Genomic DNA, 20,999 nt, shown 5'->3' with positions numbered 1-20,999 from the left:
CATGCGTACTGTAAACATAAAAAACTGACTGGCATAGGAATCTCGCGCTAGATGCCCGGTGCCATGGAGATACTGACATGCAACAGATGTTGCGAATTGCGCGTGATTTAGAAACTTATAAGGCTCCTGTAAATAATGTCAGATTTTATGTGAAGAATGTGAACTTTTAGCTTCAGAATGTTTATACATAAGGACGGTTACGCGTAATGAGAACTACCTACAAGACTACCGGCTCCATGCCTGAAGTAGGTTATTCATCATAAACATTTTATAAACCTTTTTATATTGTAAGACATTAATTTAACATGAATAAACTTGTCGTTTATTTGTCGTAGGCCTTTTCGTTGTAGAATAAGTCAACAATGAGCAGATTTTCTAGAATGATGACGGATAAAAGAAAGAAAGAAAGAAAGAAAGAAAGAAAGAAAGAAAGAAAGAAAGAAAGAAAGAAAGAAAGAAAGAAAGAAAGAAAGAAAGAAAGGCCATATGTACAGTTTGGCGAACCACCTGGAGTCCTTCTCTGTAACGCCACATTTTAGGAAATGCAGAGAGTTGGGATAAAGCCCCCTCTCTCCCCCTCCTGCGCTGCTTAAGTTTGCCTGTCTGAGTGGGCTGCGGACAGAGCCCCTATTGTTCTCAACCCACTCCTGCCTAATATGGAATCTCAAGGAAACCAATGATTTCCTGACACTGACGATGCGTAGCCGCGCAGGAGCGAATGTAAAAAGCTGTTTGGAGTATCGAGGGATTAAACCGTGGCCAGATACGCGGTTTCGTCGTTGGACTAGAGAAATGTAAAAACAACGGGATGCAAGTTGTAGGAGTTATCGCAAGTTCGCATACAACTGCTGTCGATGGCGTCGGATTGTTTGGGGTGCGAGAGCTAACGCGTGGGTCACCTACTTGACGGATTTGATCGGGCACTGATCGGCTCACGAGACGCGTCAAGTCGAGTGTTTCACGTACGGTTACGTTTACAGTAGCGGGATATGTTCTGATTTTGTGAGTGGTTTAGTACCTGTGGTGAATTTAGTTTAAAGACTTCAGGACAACTATCATGCCTACTCTCGGCTCGAAAAGTGGGCAGAATGCTGTGGAAATGGTTGAGGATGGAAGCGATCGGGATGATCCTCTCGATATTGCGGCCAAAAAGATGTTGAAATGTGTCGTGGTCGGCGACGGAGCGGTCGGGAAAACCTGTTTGCTGATGAGTTATGCAAACGATGCTTTTCCGGAGGAATATGTGCCGACTGTATTCGATCATTATGCGGGTAAGATGCTCAAAACCTGTTTTTATGAAATGTACCATATGTCTACCTAATCCTCACGTAGGCTACGACCCCCACTACAGTCGAGTAGGGGACGGTCCCAAGAATAGCTGTCTGAAAGAGGAGATGTATCCGACTGCCAGAGCGAGGACTGAGGGCCGATAGAGCAGTCAACACAAAGATTTTTAGATAAGGTTAAAGCACAAGACACAAGAGCTCAGGAAGTATCGCGCGTCTGCGAGTAACGAGCCGCGCATCAGTAAGAGCTCGCGCAACCTGTTGATCACAAGAAATTTAAGTGTTTGAACGCTCTCTTTCTGTCTGAACACTTGTGAATCACATTCATACACAAGGCGTAAAAGCTTTGGTTATCTGCAGGGGAAAGCCCCTCTTGCCATAAGCATGAACGCTTTGAGAATCTTATGAGGGTAATTACACAGTGGAGCTGAGGTCAGCCCCAACATCCTCTGTGAGTGAGTATAGCTCTGTTCCAACATCATGACTTTTACAAAGAACCTTTAAACAACTTGAGTGCAAGAATGACAAGTAAGGAGTTGCTCGTCCAGACTGTTCTGTTATGTTTTGTTGTGGTGTGCCCTGTTAAAATACAATTAGGGATATAGAAATTCCTCATTGCCCCACTGGTGGAATACCCTCAAATGTCCTCTTAAAGTGATAGTTCACCTGGAAATGAAAATTCTGTCATCATTTACTCACCCTCAGATTGTTCCAAACCTGTATGAATTTCTTTGTTCTGCTAAACACAAAGGAAGATAGTAGGGAAAATAAATACTATGGGAGATCTGCTCCGTTACTGACATTCTGCCAAATATCTTCCTTTGTGTTAAGCAGAACAAAGAAATTCATACAGGTTTGGAACAATCTGAGGGTGAGTAAATGATGACAGAATTTTCATTTGTTCCAAATGTGTATACATTTCTTTGTTCTGATGAACACAGAGAAAGATATTTGGAATACTGCTTATAACCAAACAGATCTCAACACCCATTGACTACCATAGTAGGAAAAAAACAACGGTAGTCAAAAGTGCCCCAAAACTGTTTGCTGTCCTACATTCTTCAAAATGTCTTCTTTTGTGTTCAACAGAACAAAAAAAGATAAAGTAATTTTTCCTACTATGGGAGTCAATGGGTGTGCATATAAGCATTCTTCCAAATATCTTTCTCTGTGTTCGTCAGAACATAGAAATTTATACACATTTGGAATAACTCGAAGGTGAGTAAATGATGACAGAATTTCATTTTTGGGTGAAGGATCACTTTAAGTGTACCGAGTTGTAAAGGTGCCTCAAAACCTTTTCCAGATGAGTAAGTTCCCCAGAAGACTGTTTTACTAAACCCTCAATGTCAGTTTCTATATCACTCAGAATTAACAGAACATTCATGTTCATTTTAAGGTTAATCTATTTTTAGTCAAGTAATGTATTATTCAAAAATTTGCTTTATTTATGCACTGCATGTTTTAAACCTCACTAAAACACATTATGTCTATTTCAAATGTGTTATTCTTCTAATAGAAAAACAGAAGGTACTAGAGGGCTGTATGCTGCAATTTCATATTTAGCCTTTAAAGCAAAATCTCTTTAAGGCTGTATTGATAGATGTTTGAATGTTCTTGTTTGCTTGATGCTGAATAGGAGTTTGTGACTTGGCAAAGACAAAGACAAAAAATATTACGTTTTGTCTGGAAATAATTGATTATACGCATCCCTCCAAGTTTTATTATAAGCCGGAAGTTCTAAACGGGTGTTGACAAAGCACTTTCTAAGACACGTTTCTTTCTAATGGTCCATATAATCACTAAATACGTGTTTATCGGGGCTGTGCCAAAAAAGACACTTTTCCTTTTTTGTACGTTTTTAATAGTATCCTGTGTTGTAATTTTCTCCAGCTGGCCAGTGAAGGCTCAGGACTCCACTGACTGAACTCAGTCAAGCCAAATAATGAGTAAAACCTCAAGTGGTAAACTCTTGGAAGCTGAATGAGATGGAAAGATTTACAGGAAGTATGAAAACACCAATTAAATGTGCGATTTTCTTATTACTTGTGTCTCAGAAATCACACGCTTCACCTTTAAGGACATGAAACAGTGGAGGGACTCCAAAAATTACTTTTATTTGGGTCTTTTATTCTGTACTGGCTGGCGAGCAGATATGAATTCCAATTGAAAACCACATAAACACTTTTTGGAGTTGGATAGGCGTCATTTACAGCACATTCGGTGAAAAATGTACGTAATCCAGTAAAACCCTTTAAATGAGTTCACCTTCAAAATGAATATTACTTTCTTTCTTCGCAAATGAAGATAAGACAAAAATGATGACAGAATTTTCATTTTGAAGGTGAACTACTCCTTTAAATTGGCCTGACCTGAATTTAATATATAGACTGTTATTTATTCATACAGAGAGATTTTCTGGGATCAGCACTCTACACATCATTGGGTATGTATGCAAAGTCCCACAGAAGTTCTTGCAAGTTCGTAATAGAGATGTAGAGTGGGAGAGAATAGAGGCAATATTCTTCCTCTACATACAACGGGACGCCGGACCAATCAATTGCCTGCATTCACATTAGGGCTCAATTGCTGTCTTCACATGGACGGGGTCTTGACACGGCATCATAATAATGTAGTGAATTGTCACACGGTGGCTTCATGGCCAGACTAAAGAGCACAGAGCTCCCATTGTAGGCCACTGAAAGCTTTACTGTGCAGCTATGATAGAATTGTTTCTAGAAACTGTCATTTATTCCATTCATTGTTCAGCAACTATAGAAAGAGTGCAATAGAAAACATTTAAAAATCATCTCAAAATTCAGTGAGGAAATGTTTTGTAGATTCTTTTTTGTGGACGTTTTCAAAATGCATCAAATACTGAAATGCTTATTTGAATTACTGGTTGTAATTTGATTATACGCAATAATGTAATGAATTAGGAAATGGGGAATATTCTTGTATTCAGGCAACATTGTATGACATTTCAGGGAGTGAACTGATACTCATTATCACTGCAATCCACCAGGGCTGGTGCTCTGCCCGAGGGACTGTGATTTCCGTCCATTAATCCCTTGGGATCAGAATTCCCTTGTCCAAAACAAACGGATGACATTCCCACTCCAAAACACGGTGCCTGCTAATGTGTTACAAGATGACTCATCGTCTGGTGACGCTCTCACTAGACCGCTAACAAAATCAGCTAATCTGCCAATGATACTGCCGTGTACATGAGGGAACAGACTTTTGGCGTGCTTATTTAAATGGCCAAAGCAGATGGAAGGCTTTCATTGATAAAACACTCGTTCACGTAGGGGGGTGGACTTCCAAACTGGCTTATAGGGTTTGGAAATGCATACGTTTTTCATACGCAAATCAGAACTAATCTTCTAGAAATCTGACGTTGCCGCTTTTGTTGATAGCTCATATCAAGCTTGCGGTTCAAATCAAGCATAATGTTTACTGTATTTATGCGATTTTATGCTGTTTGCCATATTTTCTGCCCAGCCCTGCATCACTCCATTCAGCACAGCTGGTGCCGCACAGGCACGGATCACTTAATTTAACACCTATGGTTTTCTCATTATGCTTCAGTCATTTGTGACTCTTTAGAATAGAGGCAGAGTGTGTTAAATAGATATCATCTAAGTTTCAGTTTAGTTAAATTCCGATCTCGGGGGTTTTACATCTTTACAGAAACACAACAAAAAGGATTAAGGTATTGTTTGATGAAGCAATTTAAAATGTATTTGTATGAATTACAGCAGTGGTTCTCAAACTTTTTTGTTGTAAGACCCCTTTGTGTAGAGTGCATTGCTTTGCGGCCCCCCAAATAAAGACTTATAATCTTAAACTTAAAATTTTAATTAAACCAAGAAAATATTCAGTTAAACAATGCTAAAACATCAATTCTTTTGGTTGGTGGTGTTGTTTTTCTGATGTTTGATTGCACAAGATGTATTATAAATATCTATATCTAAAATGCCACAAAATCTGTGGCCCCCTCGAACCATCTTGCGGCCCCCAGGTTGAGAACCACTGAATTACAGGCATTAAATACAAGTAGTTTAACCAAACATGAAAATTCTTTCATTTATTTACCCTCATGTCATTTCAAACCTGCGTGACTTTCTTTTCTTCTGCATAACACAAAAGAAGATATTTTAAAGAACGCTGGTAACCAAACAACATTAGCCCCCATTGACTTCCATCATATGGACACAAAACCACTGAGACATTTCTCAAAATATCTTATTTTGTGTTCCACAGAAGAAACACTAATATACAGGTTTTGCACAACATGAGGGTGAATAAATGATGACAGAATTTCTGTTTGTGGATGCCATTCATATTATACAGTACACATTGATTTGTTGACTGTATAGACTTGCTGCAGTTCACCACTAAAAAAAAAAAAGCTCAGTTTCACTATAAGTGCTGTGTAAGGGCCATGCTCAAACTCTTGGCTTCGGAAATCACAAAATTAATCACATTAATGCATTTTTTAGATAGACAATGCAAAATGTGCATGTGTATTTCCTGCACTTAGACACTCTGGCAGGAACGGTGCTGCAGCAACAGGAATCAAATCAAGATAAAACCCAGTGGCTTCATCTGCACTTTGACCCACGAGTGTCTCTTATAGAAACACGAGTGACAGAAGGTTTTGAAATCACACTTTGCTCTAGAAATGGCAAATACTAAAAATAAAACAATGCACACATCACCACACTGCAAGCACAGATATAAAGTCACTGGATGCATTTAGCATTTTTTTTCTAAGTACACAAAATGTTACATCTGTTTGGATCAGAATAGGGACAAACCCAAACCGGTGGGTTAAATTAACTTACCCCGGTAAAAAGAGCACTAAGTACACTTTATTTAAGTACACTTCCATAATGTACTTAGTTCTCTATCGTCACACATTAAATGTGTACTCAGTGTACTAAAAATATACAAAATTAGTTCGTAAAAATAGAGCACTTTAAGCACATTTGAGTGTGTGCACTTTTTGGGTAGAAAATGTCCATATTTAACCCAACCATGGGTTGAGAGAAACCAGAATATTGGGCAAAACCCAGCATAGTTCACCCTATCGCTTTAATTTATATCCTGTTTGTTGGGTTCATCCATTTTGTGTACAGCTGCTATTGAGTAAGAAATAATGGAAATCTAAGTCACGATGACCATGATGTATAGAAAAGGTTTGTATGCTTTAAGCATCCTTTCTTAAATATGTGAAAGAGGGCGAGCCTTTGTATGTTTGTGATTTGGGGTTTTGTTGATTTGTGTTAACCTTATTCCCTTTTCGAGTTGAGTTATCTTTGGCTGTTTATTTTAATGCAAATGATTCTACAGATTTGTAAGAGCAAAGCCAAATTTATTGCTGAAAGAGAATGTTACAGGTATTTTGCTTATTGGACACTCTCCAACTTTAAGAATGGGCGGCATTTACGGGCGAGCACAGTAATAGAGAAACTACAGCAAATGGTCGATACTTGTGTCTTAATGCACTGGTGCCGGAGTGGGAAATGTCTGAATTTAAATAGAAAACGGTCTGTTGATATTACCATGTGAAAATTTATACAATTGTTTACCTCTCATGGGCCGATTTCAGTATAGTGGCTGCAGTCTACTCAAATGTCACTGGCCATCTGTGAACGAGAAAAGATGTATAAAGAATACCGTGAAGAGGCCTGTAGGGGCACACAGGGGGGTTCTCTGACACCCCAAATCACGTTTCACAACATTGGACTGGGCTCGAGGTTAGGCTGTAAACATTCCGTTCTCTCCAGGCCACAGAATGGGGGCTGGGGTTTGGAGAAAGCTCTCGGGGAGAGGCAGCTGACCAGAAACAACAGCTGAGGGTCTAACTCAGAGTCTCAGTGAACCTTCTCCATCTCCACCCACGTGCACGTTCTGTCTCGCTCGCACAGATGTCATCTGTTTCTCAATCTTTTACCTCACGCCGGCTCGGTCTCAAGTTCACCTCGCTTATAGGCATAGTGAGAGTCAGAGCCTGCACTGCACCGTGAGATCAAACGTTCGGTGTGTATTCCTTATTTAGCCAGGCCCCTCGAGGCGAAGAGTATTGTGCTTGTAAATGGACCTGCCAGGAACAGCTGATATCCAGCGACAGACTCATGGCAACAATTTCGGTTTCGTCCTCATGCTCCACGGGGAACAAGTTCTCAGAACATCTAATCACAATACTGTCCGGACATCTTCTCACAGCAGAAATGCCTCATCGTATCTTCTAGAAAAACGTGACCCTGGAGGTTCTTGCACACCCCTCATTGTTGACCCCCCACATGCTCCTTTAAGAGGCTAAGCTAGGAGCATTAGCGCTTGCTCTGCTTAGTATTTGACTCTTGTCCCCAGCACTGAGAACACGATTGTTAAATTTAGCCTTGAGATTAGTTTTAGATACGACATTTGAATTTCAAAAGTGCCCCGTAACCTCTAAGGGCGCATAGTCCCTTCTTAATTGTACTCATAATTTATGAAACAAGTGCTTGGCACGATCAAATGAAACAGTAAAGCGGTGCATAAAGACCGCTGTAGGGCTCTGTAGTGTCTTTTTAAGGGTTCCTTTTGCTGCTTATCACTCCCCTGGCCGACCTGAACTGTTAAAAATATGTATTCAATGTATCAAGCCGTGTTTCAAGAACGCATTCCTCGTTCAGGGAACAGTAAATGCGACTCCTTCCAAATGAAATTCCTTCAAAAGATCTTTCAAAAACAGTTTTTGTTTCACTACAAGATACATAAAAGAATACATAGAATCAATGGAGTGGTCGTCCAGCAGAGATCTGCTGTTTATGTGACAGTGTTGTCTAACAGTCTAAAAGCGATTGGGTTCACCCAACATTGACCAATATGACAGGTACAGTACAGTAGAGGCCAAAAGTGGTGTCTGACCAAGGAGAATTGACGTCTTTACCATTATTTCAATATATAATTAAAAAAGCAATTTGTGTGTGCGTGTTGTGCTTGGAATTTAACCGAAGCGAAAAATTTAAAGAGCAAAACAACATGTGCACAAAGGAGAATGGCTTTTTTAATAAAAAAAACTGATCAATAAAAAATAATAACTTAAACTGACTGGTCAATGTGCTTTATTTCCTGTGAACCTTTTTTTATTATTAAATATAACATATAGGCCTGGTTTCACAGGCAGGGCTTAGGCTTAGTTAAAGTCGTGTTTTTAAGCATCTTTTATAAACGTAGCTTAGAAAAACATTACTGGTCTGAAACTTAGGACAAAACATTGGCACTGACGTTTAAGATATCTTTCAGTTAAGACAGCTCAAACATGCATTTTAATCTGGGATTACTGTAGGTTTAAGCCTTGGCTGAAACCAGGCAATTTTCTTTTATACACTGTAGTTTGCACTTTTGTAAAATTGTGCCTTCAACCAGTTCAGTTTTTCCTTTTCTTCCATTCACAAAAAATCTTTGCCACCTTAAATATTTAAGAACAATCAACTTAATTGGCTTTACAAGTGATTTCAACATAATGTTTTCAATTGCCCAGTGGTGAGATGATATGAAGGTTATATATAATAATTGATATAACTAAGAATAATTGAGTTAATAATTGTATTTATTGAGCTGAAATTGGCTTTATTTTGTGCTGATGTAATGTAAAAAAGTTGAAATGCCAAACTGATTGTATTTTAAAAAACGTTAAAGGGATAGTTCACCTAAAAATGAAAGCAAATATTTTTTTAGTGCTCACTTTTATTTGGATGCGTTACTTAAACCTTAACGGTCATTAAAACTATTTAATATTGTGCACATTTCCCCTCCAGGCATCACGTTCGGTATCCTTGTCAATTTTGGTTATTTTTTTCTATAGGTGGAATAACATTTTTAGGATTTACACTGTCTTTCTGAGTCATTAATTTTGAGTGTTTAATCTGATTAATCTAAATTTAGATTATTTTACTAGTTGTGTTTCCTTGTGTTATGCAGGGGTGTTGTCTCTTCTCTGCTATCTTCTTGTATGCTCGTCTCCAAATAGTGTAGCCATATATGGTTAAATCTATAGCTTTGGTTTGCGGGGGGGTTGGGGGGGCTTTGGTTTATCCAGGTCTGTCTTTACTGCGTTTGTGATAAGAACTGAATGAAGCTGGTGGGTTACCATGTATTGAATAAAATCCTGGGATTTACCTGAGGCATTGAATGGGAACATCAGTATTCCAGAAAATCATAGAGCCTAGGGTTTCTTTAAAAGAACTGGGTGCATGAACAATCTGATAGGGGCTATTTTAGTTCAGTTAGGAATGTATTTTATTCCAACCATGTTTTTTTTTACAATATTATAATTTGACTTCTAAATATCTTAATTTTTACAGCGTTTTGAACATGACAGAAATGTATAATGCACACTTGAACCTGAACAATGCAGGTGTAGGTGGTACCACACATGGCAAAAGCCAATAAACAAATTTGCTTTCTCTTCTTGTGCTGTAGTCTCTTCTGAAGACCCCATGGAAAAATATCTCGCAAAAACAAATTCCTTCAAAGTGAATCAGCTTTATCAAACCACTAAGTCCTCAGTGGGCTTGAGATGAGACCCTTTTGTTTGATAACTCAGTGAAATTCATGTTCAGTCCAGATGTTATCCTGTTATCCTCAGCAGAGTTTCCTTCATTGGGTGTTATTTGATGACAAAAGTCCGGCTTGTTTGGGTTTTTGTGTCAACACAGCCTTTCTCTCGCCCTCACCACCACGCAGAACGAAACGTTACACACACGCCCTCTTTTACAAAACCCAACACCCCTTGCTGTTGACCTGGTCCATATCAACTTTTGATCACAACCAACAGCAGATTCTGGAAGCACATCAGAGAGCTGTGTTACAACACGTGAAAATGTATTATTTAATGTAACAAACTGTCTTCTTTTTTTCAGTAAATGTAATGGTATCTGGGAGACAGCACTTGCTGGGATTGTACGATACTGCTGGACAGGTAAGATAATATTTCATAGCTCCGCATAGCATAATAACAACATAATATTAGTGTATGGTAAACCTCAAAATGATAACAACCTCAGCGTTTGACTGTTTAAATTTAATGGTGTTATTTAACACACGGTAATAGTGGTTGAATATTAAACTACACTACCTGTAACAATAGTCTCAAGATGAGTGTAAACTCATTTCGAATAGCAATTCGAGTTTAATAGTCCAATTTACAACCTGTTTTGAATAATGTTGTAAATTAAACTGCAGGCTGTAAAATCACATCAATGCTTGGTTTGTTGTGTCGCTTCTGGCTCACTGTAATGATTTTGGTTTTTGGCTCACGACAGTAGATCTTCAAAGAGAAACACACAATATAGCCTGAAGAAACGAATCTGAAAATCAAAGACTAGTAAAGATACACCCACATTTACTCTTCTTATGTGTCTTCAGACATTATCTGTCCCATATTGAGGGACCATATATTCATTTTAGAATGTATATTGCAAAAAATTGTACACTACCGGTCAAAAGTTTTGAGACATTTACTCACTATGTGCTTATATTTTCCCCACATTTTAGAATTAAAATAAACTCATCAAAATTATGAAATTAAACAAAGGGAACTATAGGAATTATGTTTAACTAAAAACCAAAAACAACAAATTAAAACCTGTTATATTTTATGATCTTCATTGCAGAAATGTTTTCTTGTCATTTTATCAAGCATGCTTTTTAAACAATATTAATGTGATTTTATTGGCTGTTCTTTCTTCATTATTCAGTCAAAGTCATCCATTTCAAAAACATTTTTTTATTAAATAATCATGTCAAAAAAACATGTATGTTTGCAAAAATTATCATTTTGTCTACTAAACTAATTTCAGACATTTAAGCATACGGCTTCAGATCAAAAGTTTTTTTTAAATAATGAGAAACATTTCAGTCAAGTGTCCCAAAACTTTTGACCGGTAATATCAAAAACATATACAGTATGAGGAACTTGTTTGTATGATGTGTCGTTGTTGACCACTTCCTCTTTTACATCCATTTAAACTATTTTTCAGCTTGTGAGCCCAATTTTTGTTAACTTAGGAATGTTTTGGTTGTCTGCTAGCTTTTTTGTTGTTTTATGTACAGCCTCAGTTGGGTTTCTCTTTTTCTTTTCATTCAGCATTTTGCATTTAGCACTTTTATTTGGAGATTTTCAAGAAAAAAAGTTTTGGGAAAATAACCTGCACAAATTGCTGATGAATAAGACAACAGCGTACCTCTAAAAAATGATGTTCTAAATTATAACAAATATTAAAAATGAGGCATCTTTTTGAGTATTTTTGTGTATAGGTAGTGAATTCATTTTAAACCATTTTTTTATTTCCATGATGACCATTGCAGTCATTTTTAAGTATTGGGGTGCTTTTGTCTAGCCCTAGTTAGTGTGGCACTAATTTAAGAATCATTTTATAAGCTGTCTGTCATCTTTGACTTGACAGTTTGCCCAAGGTCATGACATACAAGTTTCTAGCAATGCATACATTTGAATAAATAAAGACAAAATAAATAAATAATAAGTGGTTATACCAAAACACGCAATAAGCAGTCTAGCATTAAGGGATTTTTACAAAGGATGTTTAAAGGGATAGTTGAAAAGTCTGTCATCATTGTTCAGCTACCAACATTCTTCCAAATATTTTCTGCAGATGAAAGTCATACAGGTTTGAAATTACAAGAGGAAGAGTACATTTTTGGGTGAACTATAAGGTACAGATTAGCATACTGTACGTACATACTGTATATAATATATATAATTACAGTAGGCCCACCCAAAGGGCACTTGGGTTCCACTTAAGGATCACTTCTCTGCTAATGCAAAACAAAGTAGCAATTAAGTACCTTAAGTAGCAATAAACTAAGCAAAACATAATGTAAGCATACTGTTCAGTTTGATATAATTACATAAATGTTTCTTTAGACATCAAGTGGAAAGCACCGTTTGAGATGTGTTGCTTTATATCTCGCAGACTGATGCACTGCACAGTGTCAAGTAAATAAAACTTTTTTAATTTAGCACATCTGCCACAGTAGGCAGTACACCAATGCTGAGGAGCATCTTTGTGAGGTCTGGACCTGCTCTTCTATTGATCACTGGCTGTGAGATCAATGGCGCTCCAGAAGAACTGACTTTTACAGGATGCTGGCATTGGTGCAGAGGTGTCATTCAGCGCAGAGACATTAAAGGCCTAATGTAAAATATATGTATTCGTTTTTATTTTACAGGGTCATGCGTATTGATAGTGGTCTTGGTCAATTCTACATTTAGTGAATTAGGATTCTTCAGGATCTGTTTTATACTTTGTGCTTTGACTTTGCCTACCTGAAAAGTCAATGTAAAATACTTCAATATTAACTTTGTGAGTTGTGTCGGATAAAAGCATCTGCAAAATGCATAATGTTAGCATTCATACAGTGGTTAGTCAAAGCATTGTACAACCTGTACAAATGTATTTGTTGTTTCAACTTAATAAATTAAGTTACTTGGCTGCCTTAAATTTTTTAGTTAATTCAACGTAAAAAAATATTGTTTATGACGTGAATTTGATGCAAAATTGTTATGTCAAGTAATATTTTTAATAGTGCTGTCAATCGATTAAAAAAATGAATCACGATTAATCGCACATAACATTAATGTTTTTAAATATACGTTTACATTATAATAATTTCACATTTAATCTCCAAATTAATGTAGAAACAACAGATTTCTTTAACAGCATCATTTTATGAATGAAAGCCAACATTCTGATATTAGTACTGCAACTGATGTCTCCATTAAATTGATCATTTTTTCTTTATTTTAACATTAATTATAGCCGTTAAACACTTAAGTACAGAATAACTGAGAGCTCTCATGTCTTAACAGGTATAGGAAATATACAGAAATTGAATTAAGTTCTAAAACTTAACAGTCTTTAATGCTACATTCTAAATTAAATACAGAATTTAAGCTACAAAACACATTGAATTCCTCTTTTCTTTTGTTCTTTGATTAACATTAATGACAGGAGTCACCGCCGCAGGTTTAAGAATGAGAGCGTGATTATATAAAAATACACGTTAATCTGAAAAAAATTAATCGCATGCGTTAACGCTTTGACAGCCCTAATTTTTAAATTGAATTAACGAAAAATGTTAAGGCAGCCGGCTAACTTCATTTTTTAAGTTAAAACAACAAATCAGTTTTACAGTGTTTACATTCCTTTTATTTAACTTTTTTTTTATTTAAAAAAAGTTTGTTAATAATTATCTTCTAATTGGTTGAATGTGGCATTTTGACCTTATTTATGGATAAGGACTACTAAACTGCGCTCCATGAAACCTTTTTCTCACAAAATGAAAATTTTAAACTCAAATTAATATTTCAAGCCCCTTCATTTATTTCGAAAGTAGCGGTATAATATCAAACCGCTTTGTGTTGGGGTCCTGATCTTCTTGTATGAATTTATTTTATGACAATGACAACCATTATTATTTAATCCAAATGAGCTTTTGTGTATTTTAACTGTAAGAAAAATGAACTCAATGGAACGAATAGCAGCACTAAGCCATTCTTTCTTATGTTACAGGAGGATTACAACCAGCTGCGGCCGCTCTCCTACCCCAACACTGACGTCTTTCTCATCTGCTTCTCCGTCGTGAATCCGGCTTCCTATCACAATGTGCAGGAGGAATGGGTACCCGAGCTCAAATCCTGCATGCCTCATGTGCCCTACATCCTCATCGGAACACAGGTGCAAGAGATATAGTTTCTAAATCTGAAAGGTTGTAGTTCATACAGTAAAGGGCTTCCTATGAACAAAAAATTAAATCAGATAATTGATATCAATTGTCAAAAAATAGAATAACTATTTACATTTCTACTTTTTTATTCAGATTGACTTGCGTGATGACCCAAAGACACTGGCCCGCCTGCTTCAGATGAAGGAGAAGCCTCTGAGCTATGAGCAGGGCCTCAAACTGGCCAGAGAGGTGATGTAATGTTGATTTTGAAATTGCTTTTGTCGACCGATACTGATTATTGGCGGATATATCGGTGCATTTCCGATTTTGACCTTAAAATTCTTACAATTGTGTGTTCATTAATTAGCACCACTGTGAGTTTAACACTTAACCCCAGGTTGCTCCTGGGTCTGTGGGTCACATTCATGAACAAGCACTTATTTGTGCAGAAAAGATTTTAACAAAAGATTCATAACAGGTGCGGACGCACACAATTTATCTTCTTTCTAATACCAATGCATCCAGATTATTGTAAATGTGGATTAATTTGTAAATCCTGATTATCATAAATCCTCAATTTAAAAAGAAAACATTTACAAAAGATTCAAACGTATTGAAAAGTCACGATTTCTGCATTTGAACATTAACACAGATTTACACACAAACACGTGTAATTACTGTACTTTGCATTGAATTAGAAATAATCTAAATGTCAAATGAATTATAAAATGATCAAGAGATAAACAGTAAATCTGCTTTGGGTAATTTAAGGATTAACCAAAAATAATAGATATGAAGATGCCCCACTTCCATTACAAAATGGCCGCTCTAGCGAACAAAGTCCCGCCTTCCAGTAAAAAGAGCCAAACGTCAATCGATAAAGACTGACGATTTTCTAGGACGGGGCTCTTGTGACGTCCTTGCCGGTCTGTGCGCATGCGCTGTAGCGACCTCGAGAACTGTGATTTTTAGAAACATCAGTCTTCCCCCATTCAAGTAGATAGGACTGTGGACTTGCTATGATGTAAATAGTTGCCCGGAGGCATGGCAAACATGGCCGCCATGTGGTACGACTTCCGTAAACGGACTTTGGGATTAACATAATTTATTTTTATATTACAAATCGTCGCTGTCGGGCGGAAACCTCCTATGTCCAAATTTGGTCAATTTCATATTTTTTCACAAATCGATGCTATTGGTCAGTCCCCATGTGGGTCTGTTATTTTTACAAATTATTAACCAATCTAAAGTGTTGAAAATAGTTTGAGAGCAAATCTCTTAACTCCATTGGACACTTCTACTGTCTGAGAAGTCTCGTAACTCCACCTCTTCTTCACTCCACAGGAGCTTCTCGGCATTACGTCTCCTGATTAAAAGTTTTTTAGACAATAACGAGTGAAAATAGTTAGGTTAGATACATTTGAGTAGGCCTGTTTTGTTAAAAATCGATAGCTGTAATGCTTCGGTGTAGAAGGAAGCCCGTGAGCCACGAAGGTAAATTTGCGAGCAGATTCAGCTAATTTCCGCCTATTAGACAGCCTAGTCAGCTCATCGTTTTTTGTATTACATCACTTATAGTTCTTAAACCTTTAAAGTAGAGTTTAGGAAGATGTATGTAACCACAGTCGTTAGCTTTGGTTAACGATTGAAGCCTTTTCTCGTCAAGAGGCTCAACGCGACCGCCGACTTTATTTGCGTGCAGATTAATTTCCGCCTATATTAGACAGCCTGTTTAACGTTTTATTTGGGTATTGCATCACTCATAGCTCTAACGTTTAAAATAGAGTTTAGGAAGATGTGTGTAACCACAATCGTTAGCTTTCATTAGCTCTTAAAGCCTCGTCTCTTGTCAAAAGGCTCAACGCGACCACAGACTTTGATGAACACTGCTGGCAGCAGCGACGTCTGTGTCCGTACCGTTCTTATCAATGACAACGTAATCTCGTATCTCCCTGCTCCCAAGTTATAAACCTTGTATCTCTGATTAAACATGGTTTTGGGGAAATGTTGTGTTAATGTTGGTACACAACAGTATATGATAGCAATATAAGGTATAATACCAACTTTCACGATACAATGTTTAATAACTCAAAAAATATGTAGTTTTTTTTATTTCCTGAAAAATAATGGTTTTGGAGATGCGAGGATTCCACCCGAAAGCGACGAAATACTGTTTGTTATAACCCACAGATTGGAGCTCAGTGCTATCTCGAGTGTTCAGCGCTGACTCAGAAAGGACTAAAGACAGTGTTTGATGAGGCCATCTTGACTATCTTCAGCCCCAAGAAAAAGAAAAGATGTTGCGCACACTGCAGGAGCTGCTGCGCTATCGTGTGAGGATAGACATCTCCAACTGTGAACACCCACGCCTCCTTCCAAGCTTCATCTACACCACAGACCCCAGCCTCCGAACCGCCTCCAGTCTGGTGCACATCCTTCCTTTCTCCATCAGCTCGTCCCTCAAGACAATGAGCGGTCGTACCCTCAGTACGTGCGCCTAATAGAGAGCTACTCTGACAATTGTTGAAGTGCCTTAATCCACGTACCATACGCACACTCTTCTCCAATTGCCTTGCAGGGACCTGTTCACATACCAAAGAATTTTACTAGTAATTGACGTGCGGCGACGTCTTCAATCTCAAATTTAAAAAAAGCCAGATTCTTCTCCGGGCCATTGGGTTTTTTTAACAGAGTACATTATACGGTTTCTCGAGGCTTATGGAAAAATGAAAATCCATTCCTCCGTAAAGGCGGGTGCTCTCAGTCACCTCAGATCAATACTGTGCTGTTTCTACAGTTGATGCTTCAGCAGTTTGAGCTAGTTAATAAGGGAAATTCTCTGGAGGCTTGCCGGCTCATCAATAGAAAGAGAGAGAGATGTTACAGAGACCAGACAGAGAGAGAGAGAGAGAGAGAGAGAGAGAGAGAGAGAGAGAGAGAGAGAGAAGTGTGTCTTTAACACAATTCATTAGTCTTCCAGGTCAAAATTAGCATCAGCACGTAATAATTCAATTAGACGACTACATAACTACACATTCAAAAATAACACTCTACACTAAGAGTGTAAACATATGTGTACTGTGCCATATGAATCTTTATATTTCCTTGGCATTTTTTTAATAATGAAAACTTGACAAGTTTTCTGTCACATCTTCTGGGTCAAAATTAGCATCAGCACGTAATAATTCAGATAGATGACTACATAACTAGACATTCAAAAACAACACTCTACACTAAGAGTGTAAAAGTATGTGCCATATGAATCTTTATATTTCCTTGGCATTTTTTTTATAATGAAAACTTGAGAAGTTTTCTCAACTCAACTCAACTTTATTTATATAGCGCTTTTACAATTTTCATTGTTACAAAGCAGCTGTACATGAGACACATTGACTACAAGCAAAACAATCAAAGTTGTACCTGCAAAAACAAGAAAAGGTTGAAAACACAGAAGACAGACACACCCACACACAAAACACTCCACACACACAACACGCACCAACACACACACCCACACACAAAACACTCCACACACACAACACGCACCAACACACACAGACACAGAGACACACACACACACGGATGCGCACGCACACACACACACACACAACACACACACACACGTACGTACACACACAAGTACGCACACACACACACGCTCAGTGAGAGCACACAATTAGGATAAAGGAGAGAGAAGCACAGGTCAAATATAACAGATAATAAATTCCTATATGCAATATTAATTAAGTAAAACTTTAAGATTCTAAAGCAGCCCCCCCGGTCAGGCAGATAGTGCAAAAACAGTATGCAAACGGTGGCGAGGAACCCAAAACTCTAATCGAGAAAAAAAACCTCAGGAACCTTTCTGTCACATGTTTTTTACTGAAACAAGTTTTAGTGGGACATGAAGGGCGGATCCAATAAATATAAACTATGATTTCGACGCTGTCCTTCCGAAACCTTCGAAAAATTCGTTTTTTCAGTTAATGGAAAAAACACCCTACTTTTTAAACGATTAAATACGGTGTTGTCAAACTTGACAAGCAGTTTTTTAAAACATTTTATTAGTTAGATATTTGCAAAACGCAGTGATAAACATAAAGGTTGACTAATAATAATGATTTAAAGCTCAAAAGAAATCACAAAATATGGAGATACAAGGTTTCAGAAGGACATCAGCGATTTGTTGCTTGTCAGTTGGTTTCAGGAAAAGAGATGTCTACGTATGCATTTGATTGGACACAATTCTCTGTCTTACGTATGTCTGTCATCAATATTTTAGCATATTTTCCCAAGAGAGAAAGAAGCTAATGCTAAAAGCATTAGCAAAGCATTAGCGTACAGATGTCAAATCTAACACAACATCCATTGTATGTGGTTTTTCCGTGGTTTTAAGTGTCCTTAGTCACGTATTTGCAAGCCATTAGACCAGTTTCTCTGTTGAACGTAGGTGTTAAAATAATCGTGCCATACAACAGCGCTGTTAATATTTATCACAAGCATTGAAATTTTTATTTGAGGGGCTGCATTTCATGCTAATGTCTTCTGAAATGCATCTGCCTACACACATTTCTAAAAAATGCTGTAATTTTCAACGTTTAAGAATAAGTCAGCCCCGCTGACCAAAAACAACCATATTGTTCACCGTTTCAGCTGAAGCAGTCATGGGTTTACAAGCACCAGCCCTATACAGTGTGTATCTGTTCTGTTTTGCCTCTGGCCAAAGCGCCACCCCCGTGTTTTCCCCTTTAAAGAGCAGCTCAGACACAAATGGCTTTGTTCTACAGGCTTGTAGGCCTGTTGTGGTCTCGAGTGTAGACTCCAACAATGATCCTCCACTCTTGTAAGTCGTTTTTGTAAGTGACTTTTCATGTATTTGGCTTAAATGTGTGGCCTTTGTTTTCAAAATGTTCACTGGTGCCCTACTGTATTTTGGTATACAGTGTGTTGAACGGTATGGGCGTTATTATATACAGCCCTTACTGTTTTGTTTTGGACTTTGTGACTGAACCATCTATAAAAGAACTCACTGTATTTTCTCAGGTTGTTTTGAGCAGCCACATGTGAAAATCTAAGGACCTTTAAGGTGATAACCATAAGCCAAAGAACTTTGAACGAATTTTGCAGGTCTCCACATTATCACTTTTACCAATGTCCAATGAGAGCGTCTGCCATGGACACCAGACCTGGAACCGATTTCTAATGATTGCTCTTCAGGTTAGTTCTTTAGTTAGACCTCAGGGACTTCATTTCAGAGCCCACAAGATGCTAGTGACCTTCCTCGGGATGAAGAATTAAACCTGCTCTATACAGAGAGGAACGATGAGCCTTCGTTCACTTGCCTTTGATGTAGCATAGAGTTTGTTTCCTCACTCGGTTTTTTAAAGTGCACTTATGACACTGTGCCTTGCATTGTCCTATGCAATTGTTTATTTACTGTCACCCCAAATAGATGATCAGTGTTTGGATACTGGTCGCCAGAACTTGAAGTGTATTTAATATTTTTGAGTATGTTTTTCTTTAGATTTCATGTATCGGTTTATATGCTATATATATAAAAATGTGACAGCCTTCTTTGCCAAAACTAAAAATGTAAATATATATGTATGGAGTGAGTAAAGCTTGTGATCAAATTTAAATTTGGTTTCTTCGAGTATTAACTTTGGTATATTAATAATAAGCAAGGTGTAAAAACATACCAGATGCACTTGATGAATGTGTTTTATATAGGATGCATTTCCGTTCTTATGGGGGATAAGAACGGAAATGCATCCTATATAAAACACATTAAAAAAAAAGTCTGACTCAAATTGGTAGTGCAAAGTAAACCTGTTATGTTGCTTATTGTAAACTGTACCATCTGAAAGGTTGTGTCTATAGATGGGGCACATGCAAGATCTGAGTGTACATAGCCTGTGTAAAATCCAATGCAAGATCAATACACTAAGATCATTTTAAAGTCAGTCATTTTTGTAAAAGACAAACCTGAAAGTTTTTCAACAGCGCAAACTGCCAACTTTACATCCAATAACACATGTTAAACAGTTAAAGGACACAGTACAGAAATATTGTATCTTCCAATAATGTTTAATATGCCTAATAATAGCATTTATATTATCACTCACTGCATGTTCTCATTTACTCATGATGTTATTTGTTGTGATGAAATCTAATAAAATAACCATCCTTAGGCATAGAGGTGGAATCTTTTTACATATCATTACTTCACAAAGATTGATGGCTTTTCAGATTAACTGTTATCTATACAGTACATCACATTGATGTGAAAAGCTGCCTCAGACGGATTCAAATGAGCCTTCTGCCATCTACTGGTACATTAATGCTTTTTTTGCCAAAGAAGAGTCATCTTTATCTGTATGGTTCCATAAAAAATATACAGATCCTATGTTTAACAAAAGGATTCTTTGCAAAAAGGTTCTTTAGAACCAGGGGTTTCAAACTGGGGTCTGGTGACCTCATGAGGGTTTTAAGGGGTGCCCAGAAGATTTCGGAGAAATAAGACAAATCAAACATTTAAATATCTACTGAACATTATTACTGTTTCATGTGTGCTCATCTCTTTCTACTTGCCACATGAATACTTTCCAGAATGATGTATATTTTTCTTTATAGTGAATTTTTCTCACTACAATTAATTTTACTTGACTCAGAGGGGTTTGGCAGTATTCTTTGTAAAGATGTCATAAAAAATTGCTACAGTACAAATACATTTGAATTGAAAATCTTTCTCTGTACATGTACACATTCAACATTAATTATAGCCAATATGTTGTCATTACAACGTTACCTTAGTTTAAATGTTTTCTTATGCAAAATATATATATATAGATGGATATACATTTTAGGAAGGGGGTCCATCATATTTGGGGATCCCTGGAATCATAGAGTTTGAAAACCCTTGGTTTACACAAAAAGGCAAGAACTGTATGATGGTTTTTCTATAGCACC

The 20,999-nt window shown here is 37.4% G+C and overlaps 1 protein-coding gene across 1 annotated transcript; it reads left to right on the top strand.

Annotated features, from left to right (window-relative positions):
* The first annotated feature begins 403 nt into the window (after positions 1-403).
* rhoj (ras homolog family member J) lies at positions 404-20,687 on the top strand. The gene is made up of 5 exons (XM_057352288.1): positions 404-1,271; positions 10,205-10,263; positions 13,877-14,041; positions 14,184-14,279; positions 16,221-20,687. Exons 1-5 carry the CDS (start codon positions 1,058-1,060, stop codon positions 16,365-16,367), a joined length of 681 nt encoding a protein of 226 aa, XP_057208271.1. The 5' UTR covers positions 404-1,057; the 3' UTR covers positions 16,368-20,687.
* The last annotated feature ends 312 nt before the right edge of the window (positions 20,688-20,999 follow it).

The sequence above is a fragment of the Triplophysa rosa genome, linkage group LG15 (assembly GCF_024868665.1).
Source record: "Triplophysa rosa linkage group LG15, Trosa_1v2, whole genome shotgun sequence".
NCBI lineage: Eukaryota > Metazoa > Chordata > Actinopteri > Cypriniformes > Nemacheilidae > Triplophysa > Triplophysa rosa.
Note: the sequence above shows the minus strand (reverse complement) of the source record. Positions and strands in the feature narration are given on the sequence as shown.

Excerpts from the sequence above, each read along its gene's own strand:
- rhoj (XM_057352288.1), top strand. The coding sequence starts at position 1,058 with ATGCCTACTCTCGGCTCGAAAAGTGGGCAGAATGCTGTGGAAATGGTT. Across the intron at positions 10,264-13,876 it reads TGTACGATACTGCTGGACAG|GAGGATTACAACCAGCTGCG; the intron begins GTAAGATAATAT and ends CTTATGTTACAG. Across the intron at positions 14,042-14,183 it reads ACATCCTCATCGGAACACAG|ATTGACTTGCGTGATGACCC; the intron begins GTGCAAGAGATA and ends TTTTTTATTCAG.